Below are 18,735 nucleotides of genomic sequence, written 5' to 3'. Positions count from 1 at the left end.
GTGAACCCTTCCTCGTATTTTTCATCACTTTTTGCAATTTAATATACATTTTCTCTCACTCTTCCAGCCAGGTATCGCTGGAATAACCACACTGAGAGCCGCAGCAGGAATTCTGATCACACAAAATAACATTTTACTTTTTTGCCAAGGATTCTGCTTGCAGTTAAGAATGCTGCTCTGAGAATGATCATTTGTAATTGTTAATTCCTCTGTGATGACATTACCCTGCGTCTAGTCTCAAGCTGGCTCAGCCTCACAGTCAGATGTTGTGGGTTTAAACCACTTTAAGCTCAGTCTAGGCTGACACTCCAAAGTGTGCTGGGGGAGAGCTGTATTGTTGGAGGTGCCATCCTTCAATTGAGCCATTAAACTGAGGTCCCATCTGTTCCTGTTCAGGTGAACGATAAAGATCCCCTGATAAGATTCAAAAAGAGAAGGGAGTTTCTCTCTCTCCCCTGTCCTAGAGATATAAACTTTATCTCCAAATAAAATCAGTCACTGTTTGTGGACTAAACACTTTGACATATTTCGACAACGTGTTAACTGCAAGGATTATTTTATCCATAGCACTAAGTGCTGTGACAGCTGCTGTCAGCATAAAAATAAAACCACCCCACGAACTTCACAGTGTACATCCCTAAGTCCAGGCATCCTGCAGTGACACAGGGCTGTTTGCTGGCGTTCAAATGCAAATTGTTGATGTGCCCGAGCTTTGCTCTCAAGCCCCAAAGTGAGATGTCAGCTTCATAGTCAATCCTTGTTGCTCTCTGCATTATGACTGTGTGTGGGACACTGCTGTGCGCAATTGGCTGCTGCGTTTCGCCCGCAAACATACAGTCAATTCACTTTACAGTATATTCTGTGAGACGTCTGGAAGACTTGATAAGGCACTATATCAAATGCAAGGATTATTTATTTATTATGTATTATCCTCCATTGTGACAATGCAAAGAGGAAACGGTTTCATACATTAAAAGTCAAGCTTTAGGCACAAGACAGCTTGATCCAAGCTCCTGTCAACTCCTGACTGTGCCTGACAGACTCCACGTAATGTGTGGAGGTTGTGCACACACGATGCTGCAGCACTGCGCTGGCTCATCCAACAAGCCTAGAGCTGGCTTTCCATGTCACCATCTGCTGTGAGCAAAGTAACAGTAACGAACAGCAAGAGGTGCACATTTAGACTTCAAAACAGGCCAGTCTAGCAAGTCGTGCCGCTCAGTCTGCCCAGCCACTGTGGCCAGGGATAATCACAGCCCTAAACTGGTGCTTTTTGTTTTATAAACTGCAGGAAGGAGCCAGGATTCCAGAATGTGTCGAACTGGAAGGATTAATCTTCCTGGTACAACAATTCACTCGTTGGAAGTGAGAAAACTCAGCCCATCAAGTGTTAGTTTAGGTTTATTTCCTAGCTCCCCACATCCTTCCAAATCCTCCAGCTCCCTACACGTTTCTGAACAGGTTGAGTATTTGAAGGACAGAGTATGGGACTGGAGAGTGGGCTTGGCTGAAGAACTTCTTTCCAGTAAAACATCCAGCACCAGGAGCTGTGGGCCGAATGACATCCTCCTTTGCTGATTCAACAAATTACTAACTTGGGCAGAGGTAAGCTAGGCCTGGCTCCAGGGTGACATGTTTGGCAACAGAATGTCAAATCAATCCTTTGGCTGTCTCTAGTCCAGTTCCTGAGCCAGGCGGGTCCACAGTATTCCAGGGCATTAATGATGACAGCCCAGGTAGCTTGGTTCGTCTGCAAGACTTGGAAGGGCAGAGCAGTTACTCCCACTCAGCTCGTTAACCCTGCAAGTCAAAGCCCTAACAGGTAGGGTGGTCCTAGATGGACAAGCAGTGGGAAAGCTTGCCAGGCAGTGCTCTCATTGGCAAGCTATGTGGGTTTTGGTTGTTAAGACTCCAGAAGTACACCAAAACATACACTCTGGTGTCCCCAAGCCTTGGCTCCTATCAACCTGTGCTTAAAACTCTCTAGAAAGCATCCTCCAAAGTTTACTTGGCAGATCACCATTTACCCATCAAATCCCTGACGATAAAATCTTCAGTTTTGGTGTCTTCGGTTTGCAAAGCTACAGATCGTCTTTCTCTGGTCAGCACTGTACTTCACTATACCTCTGAGCTGTTTCCTTAAACCATTCTTTTTTTATCACCAGCACCAACGCCCACAGCAGCCTCTCGTGGTCATCGGGGACAGCACTGCCCAAACCGGGCACTGTGAGCTGGGAGAGCATGAAAAGCAATGGTTCTATTTCCACAACCAACCTGGTGCCAAGCTCCCATATATTCAACCTAAGCAATACTGCGCTTGTTACCAGCAAAGAAGGCATAGAGCCGGGTAGTTCTGCAGCTCAAGGTGCTGCTCCACATCACGCCCCGAACACAACACCGCCTTCTGAATACTATGCTTGAAGAGGCTCCAGGAAATGGACTGTTTGCTGGCTGTGATGCACAGCATTTAAATGGAGTAGTGGCAAGTCCTGTGTTGGTCAGAGAATTCAGCAATGGGGTATTCACAGATCCCCAAGACACCACATCTCAAGAACTGCCAGCGTGTCACTGCTGTTACTCCCTCACTGAAGACAACACCGTGAATTAACTTCTACATTCCATAACATCTTCCAGCAGTAAACAAAAAAGTCCATCAAAATCATAGATACATGGGTTCTGATATGATCAATATGTGCTCCTATGTTTAAAGCAAGTGGTTAAGGCAACTGGAGAGCGTGTAGAGAAGATTTACAAGAATGATACCAGTGATGAGGGACTACAATTATGTGGAGAGATGAGAGAGGCTGGATTATTCTCCTTAGAGCAGAGAAGGTTATGGGGGGATTTAATAGAGGTGTTCAAAATTATGAGAGGTTTTGATAAAATAGATAGGGAGAAACTGTTTCCTCTGGCAGCTGGGTCGGTAACCAGAGGACATGGATTTAAGATAATTGGCAAAAGAACCAGAGGGGAGACGAAGAGACACTTTTTTTACCCAGAGAGTTGTTACAGTCTGGAATGCACTGCCTGGAAGGGTGGTAGAAGCAGATTTGATAATAGCTTTCAAAAGGGAATTGGATAGGTACTTAAAAATGAAAAATGTTCAGGGTTTTGAGGCAAGAGCAGGGGAGTGGGACTAGTTGGTATTGGTAAATAACCGGCAGAGGCACGATGGGCCAAATGGCCTCCTTCTGTGCTGAAAGATTCTATGAAGGCTCAATCCTTCTCAGATTCCAGCCTGTGACTCATTGTTCAGTCAGCCATTCACCACATTCATGAGGAATGGGTCCACTGGGGTCCACAGCAAATCCATTCAGCGGAGAGCATCTACATGTGAAACACTCCATTTTTATTCAGGCCATTTGATGCAGTAGACTCATTCAGTGTAACAACAGGCTAGTTAATAATTGAAGGCTTCATTCATCTAACCCGCAGGCACTGTGAAACCATTGAGATTCAGCTCTCCATCGTCTCTAACAGCGTTACTTCATCAACGACAGGAGGTGGAAGCAAATGTTCAACAAGGTGCAGATGCTGGGGAATCACTGACAGAGCAAGGACACTGGTCCATTTCCTGGAGCAGTGTAACCCACAGCAAGGCTCAGGCTTTTTAAAGCTCTTGTTTGACAGCATATATTCATCAGAACAAAATGACTGCTTGTAACAGCTGCAGAGATACAGAAGACAGAACTTGCATTTTCACAGACACCGGCGACACACAGCAAGCTGCACCACACCTATTATCATCATCCGGAAAATGTCTCTGGTAGCAGAAAAAAAATAGGGAAAACCGGTTTCCTTTCGTTGTGGAAAATTTGTCAATAAGGCTGGATTGCTAACATAGGAATCAAGAGAAAGGTTACAAGGAATTTGTTCACTCAGGAATTTGTTGGGAGGAAGATGGGGGGGTGGGAGGAAGAGAGAGAGCAAGAGGGAAGGGCCCTCATTTCCTGTATAACAGTGTCTTCAGGCCTGCATTACTGAAATTTCAGCATCTCGTGCGGCAGTTCCTCAGCATCCCTCAGACCCACTCAAGTCATCATCTTTTTCCAGCTCATACATACGGTTACCTAGGCAATACATTCATAAATAGTAATAAAAAATAATAATCGTTGCATTTGATATAGCACTTTTCATATCTTCTAGACGTCTCAAAGCGCTTCACAGAATATTCTGTAAAGTGAACTGACTGTATATGTGTGGGTGAAATGTGGCAGCCAACTGCGCACAGCAGCGTCCCAGAAACAGTCATGGATTTAAATTAAAATTAAAACCTCATTTCACCATTGGCTTGGTTCTGAACATGGAATCAGTTATCTGATTTACTGTAGAGTTTGTACTGACTGGATGAGTGACAACACAGTTAAGTATATTATCCTTCACACTGATCAGGGATTAATTGAACTATAAATGGATTGATGAATAGAACTACAGATATGAGAGATGCAACCAGCAATTCTTAGCCATCTTGGCATATACATCAATTGATTTCAATACAGATATATTCATGCCCCCTCATTTTGGATTCAACAAAAGTGGAAAAAGCCTATTAATGTCATCCACTTTATCAACCCTTTGATAATTTTAAACACCTCCATCAGATTCCCTTTCGATCGTCTCATCTCCAAAGAGAAAAGCTCTAACCCGTTCAATCTCTGTTTACAGCTGTATCCATGGATACAGTATGTAAAACAAACCTTGCATTTGATGCAGTGGCTCATCATATCGTGGAACGACTCAAAGTGTTTCATAAGCAGATGGTAACACTGGATACCGCAGCTTTACGGAATAGTGCCAATGAACACATAAACTAAGCCGGTACCAGTTACAGACAGTGAGATAACTTACACTCAGTTCTCTGGCCGGTGGCTGAGCATCCTGCACACAGCACTAGGCCTCGGTGTCAATGGCTTTTATTTACAGACCCAGTGTTGGTTGTACCAGACTAGTCACAGCTCCGAATCATGGAGCTGTGACTAGAAGGACTAAATCCTTCCTGCATGGAAGGATCCTGGTCCTGATTTGAAAGGTAGAAAGAAATACCTGACAACTCGGGAGCCTTAGCCTTTATACTGAGGTTTTAAAATGCTGGATTTCTGATCTCAGATGGACAATTATAATACACAAAATAATAATCATTGTGTCTGCAGCGGGCTGACACACATCTGGAGGGAGCAGATCAAACGTCTCAGAGGGCGCCATCATGCAAACCTCTCTGGGCAGAGAATCTCTCACCTCTCAATCCCATAGGGAATCACCGTCTGAATAGTTGCTGGACAGGAGAAGTGGGAGGCAATTCATACCCACATACAAAGTGTCAATCCTCTCTCCCCTCTCCTCTCTGTAAAGACAGCACTATAAGCTGAATAGGTGGGCAAGCACCCACAGTAGCAACCTAAGGCTGGAAATGTTAAGGATTAAGAAAGAAAGAACAAAACCCACTTCCAATCACTCTGAACAAATGGTATTAGTGAAATGAGCTGACAGAAGCAGCAGACTATTCTCTCCAGCAAGAAAATTTGGGTCAAACAAGCTCCTCAGGAACTTACTTGCGCACACAAAGAGGCAAGAGAGAAACCAAGTGATAATTAAACTGTGCTCACCACCCCCCACCACCCTCACACACACGCACCCGGCTCTGGCCATCACCACGGCATTGGCACAAGCACATGTAGCCCCAGCAGGAAAAGCTGAAAGCTGCTCACTAGGCTCATCAGACTTCACTGAAGAGAATCTGAGATCAATACAAGTACTTCCAATCAGAGGCAGAAACTACTGACCCCAACACAAACTCCTGCCTGTGTCCATCTCTGAGAACAAAAAATAGCCAGGAGGGGGGAGTTTAATTGCAGGGACAATTAATTGTTTAAGTGTCACTGGTTTCTGCCTTGTCTCTCTGTATGTGCAAGTAGGTCACTGGAACTTGCCCCGACCCAGTTTTGCCTGTTAAGAATGCAAGAATCTCATAGCAAAACACTGCAGCCTCAAAAATTGATGCAGGTTAGGCATGAGAGAGTGAAAGACACACACACACACAGACACAGAGAGAGAGAGAGCTTTAGCTTCATGGCACACGGGCCTTGCAGTCCATCAGCAAATTTAGCTTGATCACCTCACCTCTTCCAAGCTCCTTTATGAATAAATCCATAAGTAATCCTTGCATTTGACACACAGCCCTACCTGGAAGGGTGTCTCAAAGCACTTCATAGGATTTACTGTCAAGTCGAGGTGACTGAGTATTTTATGGGCACATTCAGTCGGGGTGCACAAGGCAATTTCCCACAGACAGACAAGAAGTGAATGACTAATTCACTATATTTCAATGCAGTTATGCAATTTGTTGTGATTGATCCCCAGCTATTCTGAGAGAGCACTATTAGCCTTGCAAAAAGATTAACTCTCACTCCACTGAACTTGCCAGGAAGCACAACTCAATATTTGTTATTAAGGAATCCAGTAATAAGAAATAGAAATTTAGATACTGGGAACTGCAGAGGTGACCAGGTGGCAACTGAGTACTGCTGCAGGTCGCATTACACTCAGTCAATACACAGAATGAGCAGCAGCTTTATATATCATAATCAAATAGACAGAGAGCAGCCCCTGATCGGCACATTGCAGCTCACTGCAGACAAAACTTGCCAGCGTCCGGATGTGCTGAACAGGTTATGAAGTCAGACGAGTACCTCTGAGACGGCAATGCCAAACATTCTGGGTTGACGGGCTTGACACGGTTGGTTAAGATGAAAATCTACACAGCTGCTCCCAGCCACACGATGGGTTTCACACTGGGACACAGTCACACAGCTTGCTGGTGATAAATTGGCTACACAGCTACAGTCCTCTCCCAAATGACTTTATTCTAGTGGGATGGGACTGATGGTGGGACTGACAGAATTAACATTCACTGTGCTTACCTCAGAGTCAACTTGACTTTCAAAACCAAGTCATTGCTGTGTGCAATTTCAGCAAGGATTTTAACAGAAATGGGGACACAGTGGTGCAACATACAGCATCACAGCTCTGGCAGGACACGACTTTGGTCCCAGAACTAAGTTTCTCGTCTCAGTGCATGAATGGAGGGAGGAATAAATGAGGTGGTGGACGCCAAGTAGGGGTGAGAGATTTAAAGATGCTGATCAAGGCCAAAATTTAAGTAATTTTTACAAAGTTTTTGAAGCAGGGAGAGAGAGAGGTAGTGAGGCAAAATGCTTTGGGAAGAAAATTCCAGAGACCAGGGTCACAGTGGCTGAAAGTTCAGCCGTCGTTGAAAGTTCAGCCGTCGTTGAAAGTGGAGTAGAGAGCAGTAGATCAGAGGTGAAAGATCGGAGTCTACGGGCTGGAAGATAGAGCTGATGGAGAGGCACTGCCCATGTGCCTCTCTGTGTGATATCAAGCAGCCTGTCACAATTAACATTGGCACATGATAATAATACTTGCATTTGATATCGCGCATTATCACATCGGCAAAATGTCTCAAAAGATTTACAGGGTTTACTGTAAAGTGTAGTGACTGCAAGCAGGTCATACACCACTTTGTCCCTTGGGAAACATGGGAGAGAATGCCGTTCCTTTTGGGAAATGGTGAACCATTAGCTTACCAAACGGTTGGGTGAAATGATCATACTTGTCAATCCCTGACCTGTCACTTCAAACATACTGAAAGGAAAAGGACTTCACCTCATTCCTGCTTTCTCTCCAAAACACGATAAGCACTAAACACTAAGATTACATTTACAATCACTAGGTACCAGTCATTGCTCAATGGAATACAATAGAACGGTATCGTAACAAAGACAACCACAGCACAGCCGATACACTCACACTTCATCCATCTCCAAGTCCTCCTCGTTCTGGGACAGCTGAAGGTAGGGGTTGTCTGAAGCTGGTCGGAACTTGTAGCCCGTCAAACAGAAGAACACAAGCGTAGCCAGTTCATCCAGGAACTGGAAAGAAAGAAGGTTCATTAGAATGTAGAGTCACAGTCTCAACAACTACAAGAAGTTGCACTTATATAGCGCCCTCCACACAAGTTAGTCTCTCCCTCACACGCTTGCTCTCGCGTGCTCTCTCCCCCACATACTATCTCGCAGACACATTCACATCCCACACTACACACAATTTGGGTCAAAAACTCAGAATTCACAAAGCATACATAAACAAACTGGACAGCATCTCAGCAACTCCGCACTGACACCGCCTCCCTCTGGGAGATTTGGATCAGAGTTGATGCGGGTCAGTGTGACACAGATCCACTTTCCGTCGAGGGTCAACATTTTCCGACGTGGCTATGAATCCCATGATCCAGACCAAGTGTCTCTCTCCTCAGGAAACAAAGCAACAGAATGGGACGCAATACTGTGCGGCAATCCTGTACCGTGTCATTAACATAGCGCAGGTAGAGGAGGATATTTATCTTGCTGTTAATCTGATCCACACAAATCAATTGAATTCAAGACACTTCAGTTGTAAGTTGTCTTCTGCAAAGCCACTGTGAGGTTTATTAATATGGAACTAAGAATAGCATTTTCAGATTTATCAAATTTACATAGGATGCGAATCTAGTATAATTATCATAATGTGTTCTCATTATGACAACAAGTTGCTCCAAGCTTACACCTGAGCAAAGTGCCAGCGATTTCAGGAAATCTCCAGACACATATTGAAACGCTTACATCCTCCAATTTGGTCTACCCAAAATATACAGTAACCCAGCTTACTCCAGGTACCTGGAACTCGGTTCTAGCCAGAATGAGCCCAAAACGGAAAAGTTAAAATAAATTTCAGCGTGCCCACCCTTGTGTGGCCTCCTGCCAGCCACTCTCCCCACAACCCACCACTCACTGTGCTCGCTGGCCCGGGAGATCCACTTGGACTCTTGTAGCTCAGTGGTTAGAAGACCTGGATTTGATTCCCAGGCTGAGCGAAACGTTGGGCAAGTTTCCTTACTGCTCTGCTCGCAATAAGTAGGAATCCAGCTGTTAATCAATTGCTGGATCACTTTTCTGGGGGTAATAATCCCTTCGAGAAGTAAATAATAAATAATGATAATAATTTGGTCACTCAATCCACCTGTTTGTGGACCCTTCTGTCAATTAATTTTACAGTATATTCTGTGATGGCTTTGAGACTCAAGGATTACTATTATAGTCAACCATTTTCTCTCTCCTGACATCACTTCTCTTGGCTGCATTTCCTATTGCTCAATGTGCTCTCCTCCTGTATCAACCGACACACGATATTTGGATGATTTTAAAACTTTTTTTTAAATTTAGCTCAACTGAGGCAAGTCACAGTGCAGCCAAGGTGTGTGACATAATGAGGCACAGACAGTGGGAAATGAATACTTTAAACCACAAACACTCAATTTGATGAGAATGGGGACAAACACCTGAGACGTGCAAAAGACCCCTCTCCCAGCAATCGACTGCTCACCTGATAAAGCCACTTCCACTGGAAGGGCACCGTGATCTTAATCAGGATGGCGATAATCCGGGTGAAATAAATGTAACAGACGATCTGAAAAAAGACACATAAATAATAAGTTCAGAGAAGCCAAGTTGCATTTATATAGCATCCTTCACGTGGGTAGCAGAAATCCTCGCTGAACATGTATCTCAATCAACAGCAATCGTATCTTTAGAAACTCTCAGTGACCATTGAATCCAGTTATTTAGTTATTCCCATTAAAGTTACGTACAGTTGAATTTTATGGCCAATGTGAGTGTGATTATCTGGTATCTGAAATCCCTGAACTCAATTGTCAGAATGAACAAAACCACGTCCTTTGTCCCTTCACATATAGTTACAGAGAAATGATAGCGCTGCCCCATTAATTATAGTGTGTTGGTGAGAAAGCTGGGTTTTGTTAAAATGTAAATACATGACTAGTGAGTGTGCAGTGAGACTACTGATGGACATGGAAGGACTGTCCAGAGACTCTTGTGAAACCCACCTCTCTGTGATTGTTCTTTAACTTTCCCTGACACCAATGTTCCCTGTTAAGTACGCTGGCACTGGAGGGGCTCAATGCTGAGAACTTACCATGACATAATAATGTCTAAAGAGTTTCAGCTTCGCCAAGTTTATGGCAGCTGTAAGAAAACAGACAAAAATTAATCAAAACATAAGCAACAAGCTAGTCTGTCTGCTATACAGAGAACAAGGCACACCTTGTTCACTGACTGGCTGGTGTACAATTATATAATGGTTATAACTGACTGGCTGGTATACAGAGAATCACAGAATCTTACTGCACGGGAGGCCATCTGGTCCATTATGCCTGTGTCGGCAATTTGAAAGAGCAACCAACTAGCCCCACTCCTCCACCCATAGCCCTGCAATTTTTCCTTTTAAGTACCTATCCAATTCCCCTTTGAAAAATACTAACGAATCTGCTTCCACCAGCCTTTCAGGCAGTGCATTCCAGACCGTAACAACTCTCTGGGTAAAGAAATGTCTCCCCTCCCCTCTGGTTCTTTCGTCAATCATCTTAAATCTGTGCCCTCTGGTTACCGACCCACCCACCAGAGGAAACAGTTTCTCGTTATCTACTGTATCAAAACCCCTCATAATTTTGATCATCTCTATTAAATCTTCCTTCAACCTTCTCTGCTCTAAGGAGAATAAATTGGCAGCAGTGTTGGCCTACAAATAGTCACTACACTTGACAGGAATTTCTGTGAAGCTTTGACACTTGTCTGTTACAGGCGCTGTATCAAATTGCAAGAACCATTGTGCGTTTCGAATCATACAAGATCACGCTGCACACAGTTACCTTGACATGGAAGCGATCCCAGCTCCCACCCACCCACCTCATGCCCACCTGGGGAGGTTCATGCCTGTAACTATCACAGCAAAGCAGGTGAATGCTGGATCACACAGCATAATAGCCACAATTGAAGTGCTCTCCACGCTTCAACACTTTTAATTTAAATCAAACGTGACCTCTAGGACCTGCTTTTGGAAGCAGCTCTGGCCGGCAGGGTGGAAGTCTCTCAGGTCTGTGGGTTGTCAGGGTTCTGTGTGGAATGAGCTGGAGATGCTTTCAATCCAACTCCCGGTGGGTGTGGGATCAAAGCAGAAAAAACACTGTTAATTCGACACTAAATTGGTAATCTCACTCAGCAGGGTCTGGTGCAGGAAATGAGATCTCTGCGGAGTGCAGTTGGAATCAGCTTACTGACAATGCGGCTGAAGAACAGTCTTGAGGGAGCTTAACCCTTTGGGGGATTATTGGCCAGGATACCGAGAGAGACTTCCTTCTCTTTTCATGTGGCGCCATGAGATCTTTAACGTCTAACTGACAGGATCACGGTATAACGTTTCATCCGAAGGATGACACCTCCAACAATGCAGCACTTCCCCCACCCTGCACTGGAGTGTTAATCTGTACGATGTGACCATAAAGGCCCACTACTACTGCGAACCCACCTTGCTCAGGAACTGACTGAGTGGGCTCGATTCTAACAATCCATTACCAAACAGATCTTGGAGGCAGTTCAGCTCCACATACTAACCATGTATTTGCAAGAACATGGGTTATAAGGGAGCTTATCTGGAAGGAGCCACAGACGTGGTAATTGCAGGCTGTGCTGGCCACTGTCTTGTAAATGCCTTCTGGATCTGATAAGCAGAGGCCGCTGGATGCACATAGCTCAATTCCAGCAAAGGCTTTCAGGCAGGAAGGAATAGCTGCGAAATACACGAGAATCCTGAACAGGGTCTCGTCTGGCTCCAGGCACACTCCAACATGTAACACAACCCTGAACGTCAGCACCACGAACAGCCCAGCAAGGGCACATCTCCTCTGGGAACCACTGAACCTTCCATTCTCCATCCCTCCTCCCCGTCCCTCCCGATTGTGTGCACGGGAGGAATTGGGGGGGGGGGGGCAAGGTGGCGGGGAGAAAACAGATCCAACTCAGAGCACTTAAACCACACACTTGCCATTACTTATAATACAGTTGATGAGAAGGTGAAGGCACCCCTACTGCAGTGCGACATGTACCACACCGGCTGCACCCACTCTCTCCACCCGCCAGAACGCGATCAATGCCAATCGCTTCAGAGAGAGAGGACAACCCATTAATCCTCAGCTACCCTGAACCCACAGGCTACAACTCGTTGTGAAAGCAGAAGGATTATGGCAATCTATTTCCCTGACATCTTTCTCATTTATTCTGCAGCAGATGTATTTTCCAGAAAATTAATATTTTTAAATATTTCAGGCTGAGCCACTGCTGACCAACATAAGGCAATTCACGATGTGTGAAATACCAATAGAGTGGCCGCTCACATTGCCACTCACCGAGAGTTCGACTGATCTTATGAACACTGCTTTAACCTCATGGATTCGCTGAGCAGTTCTTTGGTTTGCGAGGGGGCGGGGGGAGGAGGGGAGGGAGGAGGGATCAATAGAAACTAGCACATTGCGTCAAATCTGCAGCTGCTTCCACCGTCTCTCTGACTGCCGATTCTCTTCACTCTGCTCTGAAACTATTTGACAGAATGTACGTGAGTGCGCTTGCCATTGGGAAAAGGGTTGCAGGTTCAAGCCCCACATCAGGACTTGAGCTCACGGTTCAGGCTGATACGACAGTGCAACCAGCATGGGGAAGGCACTACATTGTCAAGAGGAACAGCGTGTGCGTCAAGCAGCATCGCTTCCTCCACAGTGAAGCACAGCTCGCTCATTCACAAGCTCACTCACAACGCCACACAATCACACCTGCATTTTTGGCCCCAGATCCTATTATTCCTGCTGGTATAATGCTGCCATGCAAAGAAACACTGAAGAAGACCACCAGTGAGACGTAGGTACTTCAAGGACACTGCGACAAATGAACCACCTCTCGGATTCTCCAGGTTATGGCTCCATCCAGTGGCAGAGTTTACGTAAAACTATCCACACCGCCACAGCAACCGTCTACTCTTCAGATTGTTGCTTACCTTTCCCGTCCGTAGCAGATGCCTCTTGCAAGTGTCGAATTGACCTAAAAGCATAGGAATAAACAGCAATTAGGGAACACCACTCATAGCAAGGAGCTTAGGGAACAATTTAGCAATGTCAAAGCAAGCAGGCAAATGTCATTCCTCATTATAAAAAAAAGCCAGCTTCGAAAAGATGCCAATTACAGGTATAAATGTTCAAACAACAATATCTCATAATAATAATAGCTTTATTGCTATTCTGAAAATGCCCACGAGAGAGATTGCTGAGTCTCAATGAAACTGTATCCTCAGAAAGTGGGGCATGGTCTCCTGATGTCCTGGCCAACAATCCCCTAAATAAAATTGGTCATTCACTCCATAGCTGTTTGTGGGACACTGCTGTGCGCAAACTGGCTGCCGGGTTCCGCCCACAAAATTACACGTCACTATACTTGACAGTATATCCTGTAAAGCGCTTTGAGATGTTTCAATGATATAAGTTACTGCATCAAATGCAAGGATTATTATGTTATTATATGGGGTTTGTGTGCGGTGGATGGGGGGGGGGTGCAGGCTCACTTACCACACCACAGGGAATAGGATGGCCCCACAGCACAGCAGATCAACGAGGAACAGGATCTCCTTCCACAATCCGTATTCACTCGTCCCAGCCTCTGTCGACTCGATAATGATGTAAGCGACGTTAGCCAGCACCTGGTGATCAGAGCAATTTATCGTCACCCGCCTTCCAAAGGGGGAGGGTGGGGGGTGGGCCGAGGGAGGGGTGCGGGCGGGTGAAGGAGAGGAAGGGGTGGGGGATGCTGTTGCAGGGTCTCACATCACTGTTCCAGAAGCCTATCCTGGGCACTGGTCTCAATTTTTTGCCTAACAATCTGACCAAGTTCAGACATTCATCACCTCTGTGCCAATACCAGCAGAAACTACTATTTAAACTATGTCCTCCTGTTGCGCAAGCAGATTGCTAACGAGCTTCAGGACTGGGATGCTGTCAGATTATGTAGATATTCCCAGCAATGTGTGAACAGCACTGACTGGAGTCTACGAGATCCTGAGAACCCAGCAACACCCGATGCTACATGGGGAGCGTATCCTCATTGAAGATTTTCCTGAATTCCAGAAGAGCAGAGAAGGACCTGAACCAGGGTGAAGGGACCAAGACAGGCGCAGACTCCCAATGCTGCAAATGAGCACCAATAATCAGCCCTGCTTTTTTTTTACCTGCAGTGGAATGACGATCATAAAGATTTTCTTGTCCTTGTCTGATAGGATGTGTTTGACGAAAGCCCAGCCAGTTCCTATTAACGCAATTGTAATAAACAAAAGAGCACCTTTCAGCCTGCAAATAAAGGGGACAGAACACAGGTTTAGAGAAAGGGTGAGGACTCAAGGACAGCAAAAGCCATTAAAGACATTTTGTTCAGATGTTAAGCATGCATTTGTGGAAGTGAAAGCGGTTCCCTGCCCCAATGACTGATGATTTCACTTCACTGCAGAGCCAGTGTGCCATCTATTTGACCCTGGAGCATTCACTGAAAAAGCATTTTCATTCCATAGGTGAACAGTACTCTTATTAAAGCAGGAAATGATAGGTCCGCAGGAGAGGCAAGTCATCAAGTGGAGAGGTGTGTGCAAATGTCAAGAACAAAAGGTAACCATCATCTGTGTGCCAAGGCAAGATTACAGCCTTGAAATTCCTCCTGAGTGCTGGGAAAGGGACTGATTGGATTTTGGACCCCACCAATTCCACACTGCAACCAAGAAAGTGTGGGGATGTGACACAGTGTAATTCTCTATCTGAGTGGCCTGTTCTGCTGCAGTCTGAGCTCGGGGTAACCGCATAGAGAGAAACCTCACCACAGATACCAACGTACATCCTGCCACAGCTTGGGGGGGTGGGGCAGCCAGACTGACCATATTTAGCATTTCTGAGGACATCATTCAATGAGAGCAAAGCCTGGACTGCTTACAGCCAGCAGGTACACTGTTAGCTGTGGATAACCAGGAAGTTATACCATTAAAGGGAAGTGCCTCCTCCTCAACTCTCAAAGGGAAGAGAATACTAATCTTGGTTTAAAGTCTACCCCGGCTGCAATAGAAATAGATTCTGTACCTTCATCACCATGAGGTAAGATACAGGTGTCCACAAAGTCCTGTTAATCCATGTCTTTTTTCTAACTGGACTGACCAACAATTGAAACGTGGAACAACAACAACAACAACAACAAGATTCCATTTATAAAGCGCCTTTCACGTCAGGAGGACGTCCCAAGGCGCTGCACAGTTGGGTCATGACCCGAGCAGGGGGGAATGGTCAGGGTGAGGGGAGGGAAGGGAGGGAGCGAGGAGGGGGGAAATGGTCATGGTAAGGGGAGGGAAGGGAGGGAGCGAGGAGGGGGAAGAGAGTCGAGAGGGGAGCTGAAGGCTCGGTCAAAGAGAAAGGTTTTGAGACCGGCCTTGAAGGAGGAAAGGGAGGAAGCGGCGAAGGCACTGGGGGATAGAGTTCCAGAGCCTGGGGGCTGAGAGGCTGAAGGCCCGACCACCGATGGTAGGGCGGTTGGGGCGGGGGACGTGGAGCAGACCGGAGCCAGAGGAACGGAGGGTACGGGCAGGTAGGTAGGGGGATAGTAGGTCGGAGAGGTAGGAGGGAGCAAGGCCGTGAATGGCCTTGTAGGTGAGGATGAGGATCTTGAAATCAATCCTCTGGGGGATGGGGAGCCAGTGGAGGCGAGCGAGGGTGGGAGTGATGTGGTCGCGGTGTCTGGTGCGGGACAGTACACGAGCTGCAGAGTTCTGAATGACCTGCAGCTTGTGGAGGGAGGTGGCGGGAAGGCCGGCGAGGAGAGAGTTCCCATAGTCCAGCCTTGAGGTGACAAAGGCGTGGACCAGAGTTTCAGCAGCGTGAGGGGTGAGGTAATGCCGTAGTCTGGCGATGTTCCGGAGGTGATGGAAGGCGGTGCCAGTTGTGGTGCGGATGTGAGGGAGAAAGGACAGCTCAGGGTCGAACAAAACGCCGAGGTTCCTGACTGGCTTTGAGAGGTGGAGAGTGCAGCCTTGGATGCTGATGGTGTCAGCGCCTGAGGTGCGGAGGCGCTGACGTGAGCCAATCAGGAGGGCCTCGGTTTTTCGCACGTTGAGCTGAAGAAAGTTGTCTCTCGTCCAGGACTCGATGTCGGACAGGCAGCTGTCAGGACATCGGTGGTCGTGGAGTTGAGAGTAGAGGAGGAAAGGTAGAGTTGGGTGTCATCCGCATACATGTGGAAGTTAACTCCATGTCTGCGGATGATGTCACCAAGGGGGAGCATGTAGAGGGTGAAGAGGAGGGGACCAAGGACAGAGCCCTGAGGAAGAATGATGATAGTTGTATTTAGAAGTATTTAATTGTATTCAGTACAAGTGTTTAACTGATATTGCACCGAATATGGCGATGGATCATTATCTGCCATGAAAATGATGGCGCTCTGGACGTCTAAATGCAGTCTAAAAAAAAAGTAATAGAACTTTGTGGATACCCTGTACGATGCATTGGGAAAAGCAGCTCCAGGCTACAAGATGTATTACATAATAAATGATCTGTAGCTCAGGAACAGCGGCGGCAGTCTCCGAATGGTTACATCTGCACAAAGAATGACATTTTAATAACTTTGTAAGCAGAGTCACCCTGGAGCTGAACTAGCTCCAAAGTGATGTGCTTGGTAATGGAACGTCAGAATTGAGTCAGCCCTCTGTGCCCGGCTCTAGTCCGGTTCCTGAGCCGGGCAGGTCTGCAGTATTCCAGGGCACTGCAGATAACAGCACAGCCCAGCTCGGCTCATCTGCAGGACCTGGAATGGCAGACCAGTCACTGGGGGCTGGGAGTCATCTCACTCAGCTCCCGTTAACGCTGCAAGCCAAAGCCTTAATAGGTAGGGTGATCCTAATTGGACAAGCAACAGGAAAGCTTGCCAGACAGTGTTCTCAATGGCAAACTATGTGATTTTATCTGGTTAGACTCCAACGTACACTCTGGGGTCCTCAAGCCTTGGCTCTTGCCAATCTGCGCATAATACTTTCCGGAATTAGATAAGCAGGAGGCGTTCCTCCAGAGAGAGTGGGCACTCAATTCCAACAATCTATCTCTGGGATTTCCATATGTAGATGGGATGCATGGAAATCTGTATAGTTTGGATACTCCGAAGCATGGTAATCGGTTTCCATGCGTCAGACACCCGGCTGGGCAAAAATAAATTGATAACTTTGTCAGAAATAACTTAGCGCCAAGAAAGTGATCCGCGGTTCTTTGTGGTGCAGATTGTGACTTACAGGTGAGTAATGTAGTACACCACAGCCCAGCCTTCGATGGGGAATCCCTGGGTTGAAATATAGTGATAATCAATCTGGAGGGAAAAAAAACAGCATTCACTTCCAAGAAATTGCTCCTCACCTATACTTTGACTCTATACAAATTAAACAGTGGAAACTCGGTTTGGAGTGTATTTTACAATTTACCAAGAAAATAACAGGAGCTTTGTCCCAGATGAAAATTATCCAAATAACATGCAGTAACTTACAGCGTGGAAAACCAGAGAAAAGGATTTGGTGAACGCCAGTGCCCCCATCAGCCAATGGATCTTAAAAACATCGTTGCTGCAAAATGAGCAGAAAACAAGTAAGGATGTTTCAAAAAATAGTTCATATCAATGGGATAAATTAAATCTAGAAAAGGTGAGCACAGAACAAACTTTCAGATAAGCCAAGGCAGCAGGACAAAAGGGTGCAGGCTCACTGACCAACAATTCCACCTAATCTTAGCCCCTTTTCAGACTATGCTGTTTTAAATTTTAGGATTGCACAAAATTATGGAAAATTATTAATTAGAATCTTAATTTGGAATTTTTTTTAAAGAACTGAATAAAACTGTCTTCCAAGTTGTGACAATAAACTCCTTATTTTTGCATTAGTTGGTGTCAAGCAGTTGTCCTAACACTGACCCCTAGAGGGCACCACTGTTTTCATCTCTCCATTGCAAACAGCCCTGTACTTGGAAAAGCTTATGGATAAATTTTTCGTAATCCACATCTACCCACCCACAGCATTACCTTCAACTGCAGTATTTGCTCGGTTATTTTGACAAAAAATATTAAGTTTACCAAGCAAGATCAGCCTTTAACAAATCCACGCTGATTGTCTTTAAGTGGGTATTACTCAATGCTACACTGACTGGTATTTCACTTCATGTTACTATAAGCACATGCGATTTAATACATTCCTGCAGCATCACCCCAGCTATACCTGCGCTTCCGGAGAATGTACACCCAGAGAACGGCAGCCAGGAAGAAGAAGAACGCCATTGAGATGTAGAGTTTGGGCAGAGGAATTTCTCCCGCGGACAGGAAGCTGCCAGGGTTTTGCTCCACGATTGTGATCTGTTTGTAAAATGACAACAAACACAACGCAAGTCACACAGAACTCGTTGCTTGAACGGGATATGGCTTAGAGTAGACCAGTTTTGTCCAAGACCGTGTACAATGGACCAAATGGCTACATGTGCTTTCACGTCGGGAGGACGTCCAGTACTTTGGAACGTCCTCCCGATGTGAAAGGCGCTCAATAAATATAATTTTGTTGTTGTTGTCACATTTTAACATTCTATGAAGAGCTTGGCTCATACTTACATCAATATCGAAGCGCGGCAATTCAGAGTTCTGTTGCCCTTTGCCGTAGCAGTTGTGGAAGTACAGGCTGTAAAGGCCCTCCTCGTCCGTGCCGTTGATGCTGAGTGAAAACTGCACAAGAGGAAAGAAA

At 45.8% G+C, this 18,735-nt stretch overlaps 1 protein-coding gene across 1 annotated transcript in view; it reads right to left on the bottom strand.

Annotated features, from left to right (window-relative positions):
* Positions 1–18,735, bottom strand: part of gpr107 (G protein-coupled receptor 107) — a 36,551-nt gene that overhangs the window by 9,236 nt on the left and 8,580 nt on the right. Inside the window, exons 8-17 of the mRNA XM_007902824.2 lie at positions 18,606–18,716; positions 18,223–18,356; positions 17,502–17,577; positions 17,254–17,327; positions 14,173–14,290; positions 13,517–13,647; positions 12,952–12,995; positions 10,045–10,094; positions 9,436–9,519; positions 7,825–7,946 (exon numbers count right to left, since the gene is read on the bottom strand). Coding sequence (XP_007901015.1) covers positions 7,825–7,946; positions 9,436–9,519; positions 10,045–10,094; positions 12,952–12,995; positions 13,517–13,647; positions 14,173–14,290; positions 17,254–17,327; positions 17,502–17,577; positions 18,223–18,356; positions 18,606–18,716 — 944 coding nt within the window. The remainder of the gene's footprint in view (positions 1–7,824; positions 7,947–9,435; positions 9,520–10,044; positions 10,095–12,951; positions 12,996–13,516; positions 13,648–14,172; positions 14,291–17,253; positions 17,328–17,501; positions 17,578–18,222; positions 18,357–18,605; positions 18,717–18,735) is intronic.

This window comes from Callorhinchus milii, unplaced genomic scaffold (assembly GCF_018977255.1).
Source record: "Callorhinchus milii isolate IMCB2004 unplaced genomic scaffold, IMCB_Cmil_1.0 Scaffold8, whole genome shotgun sequence".
Taxonomy (NCBI): Eukaryota; Metazoa; Chordata; class Chondrichthyes; order Chimaeriformes; family Callorhinchidae; genus Callorhinchus; species Callorhinchus milii.
Note: the sequence above shows the minus strand (reverse complement) of the source record. Positions and strands in the feature narration are given on the sequence as shown.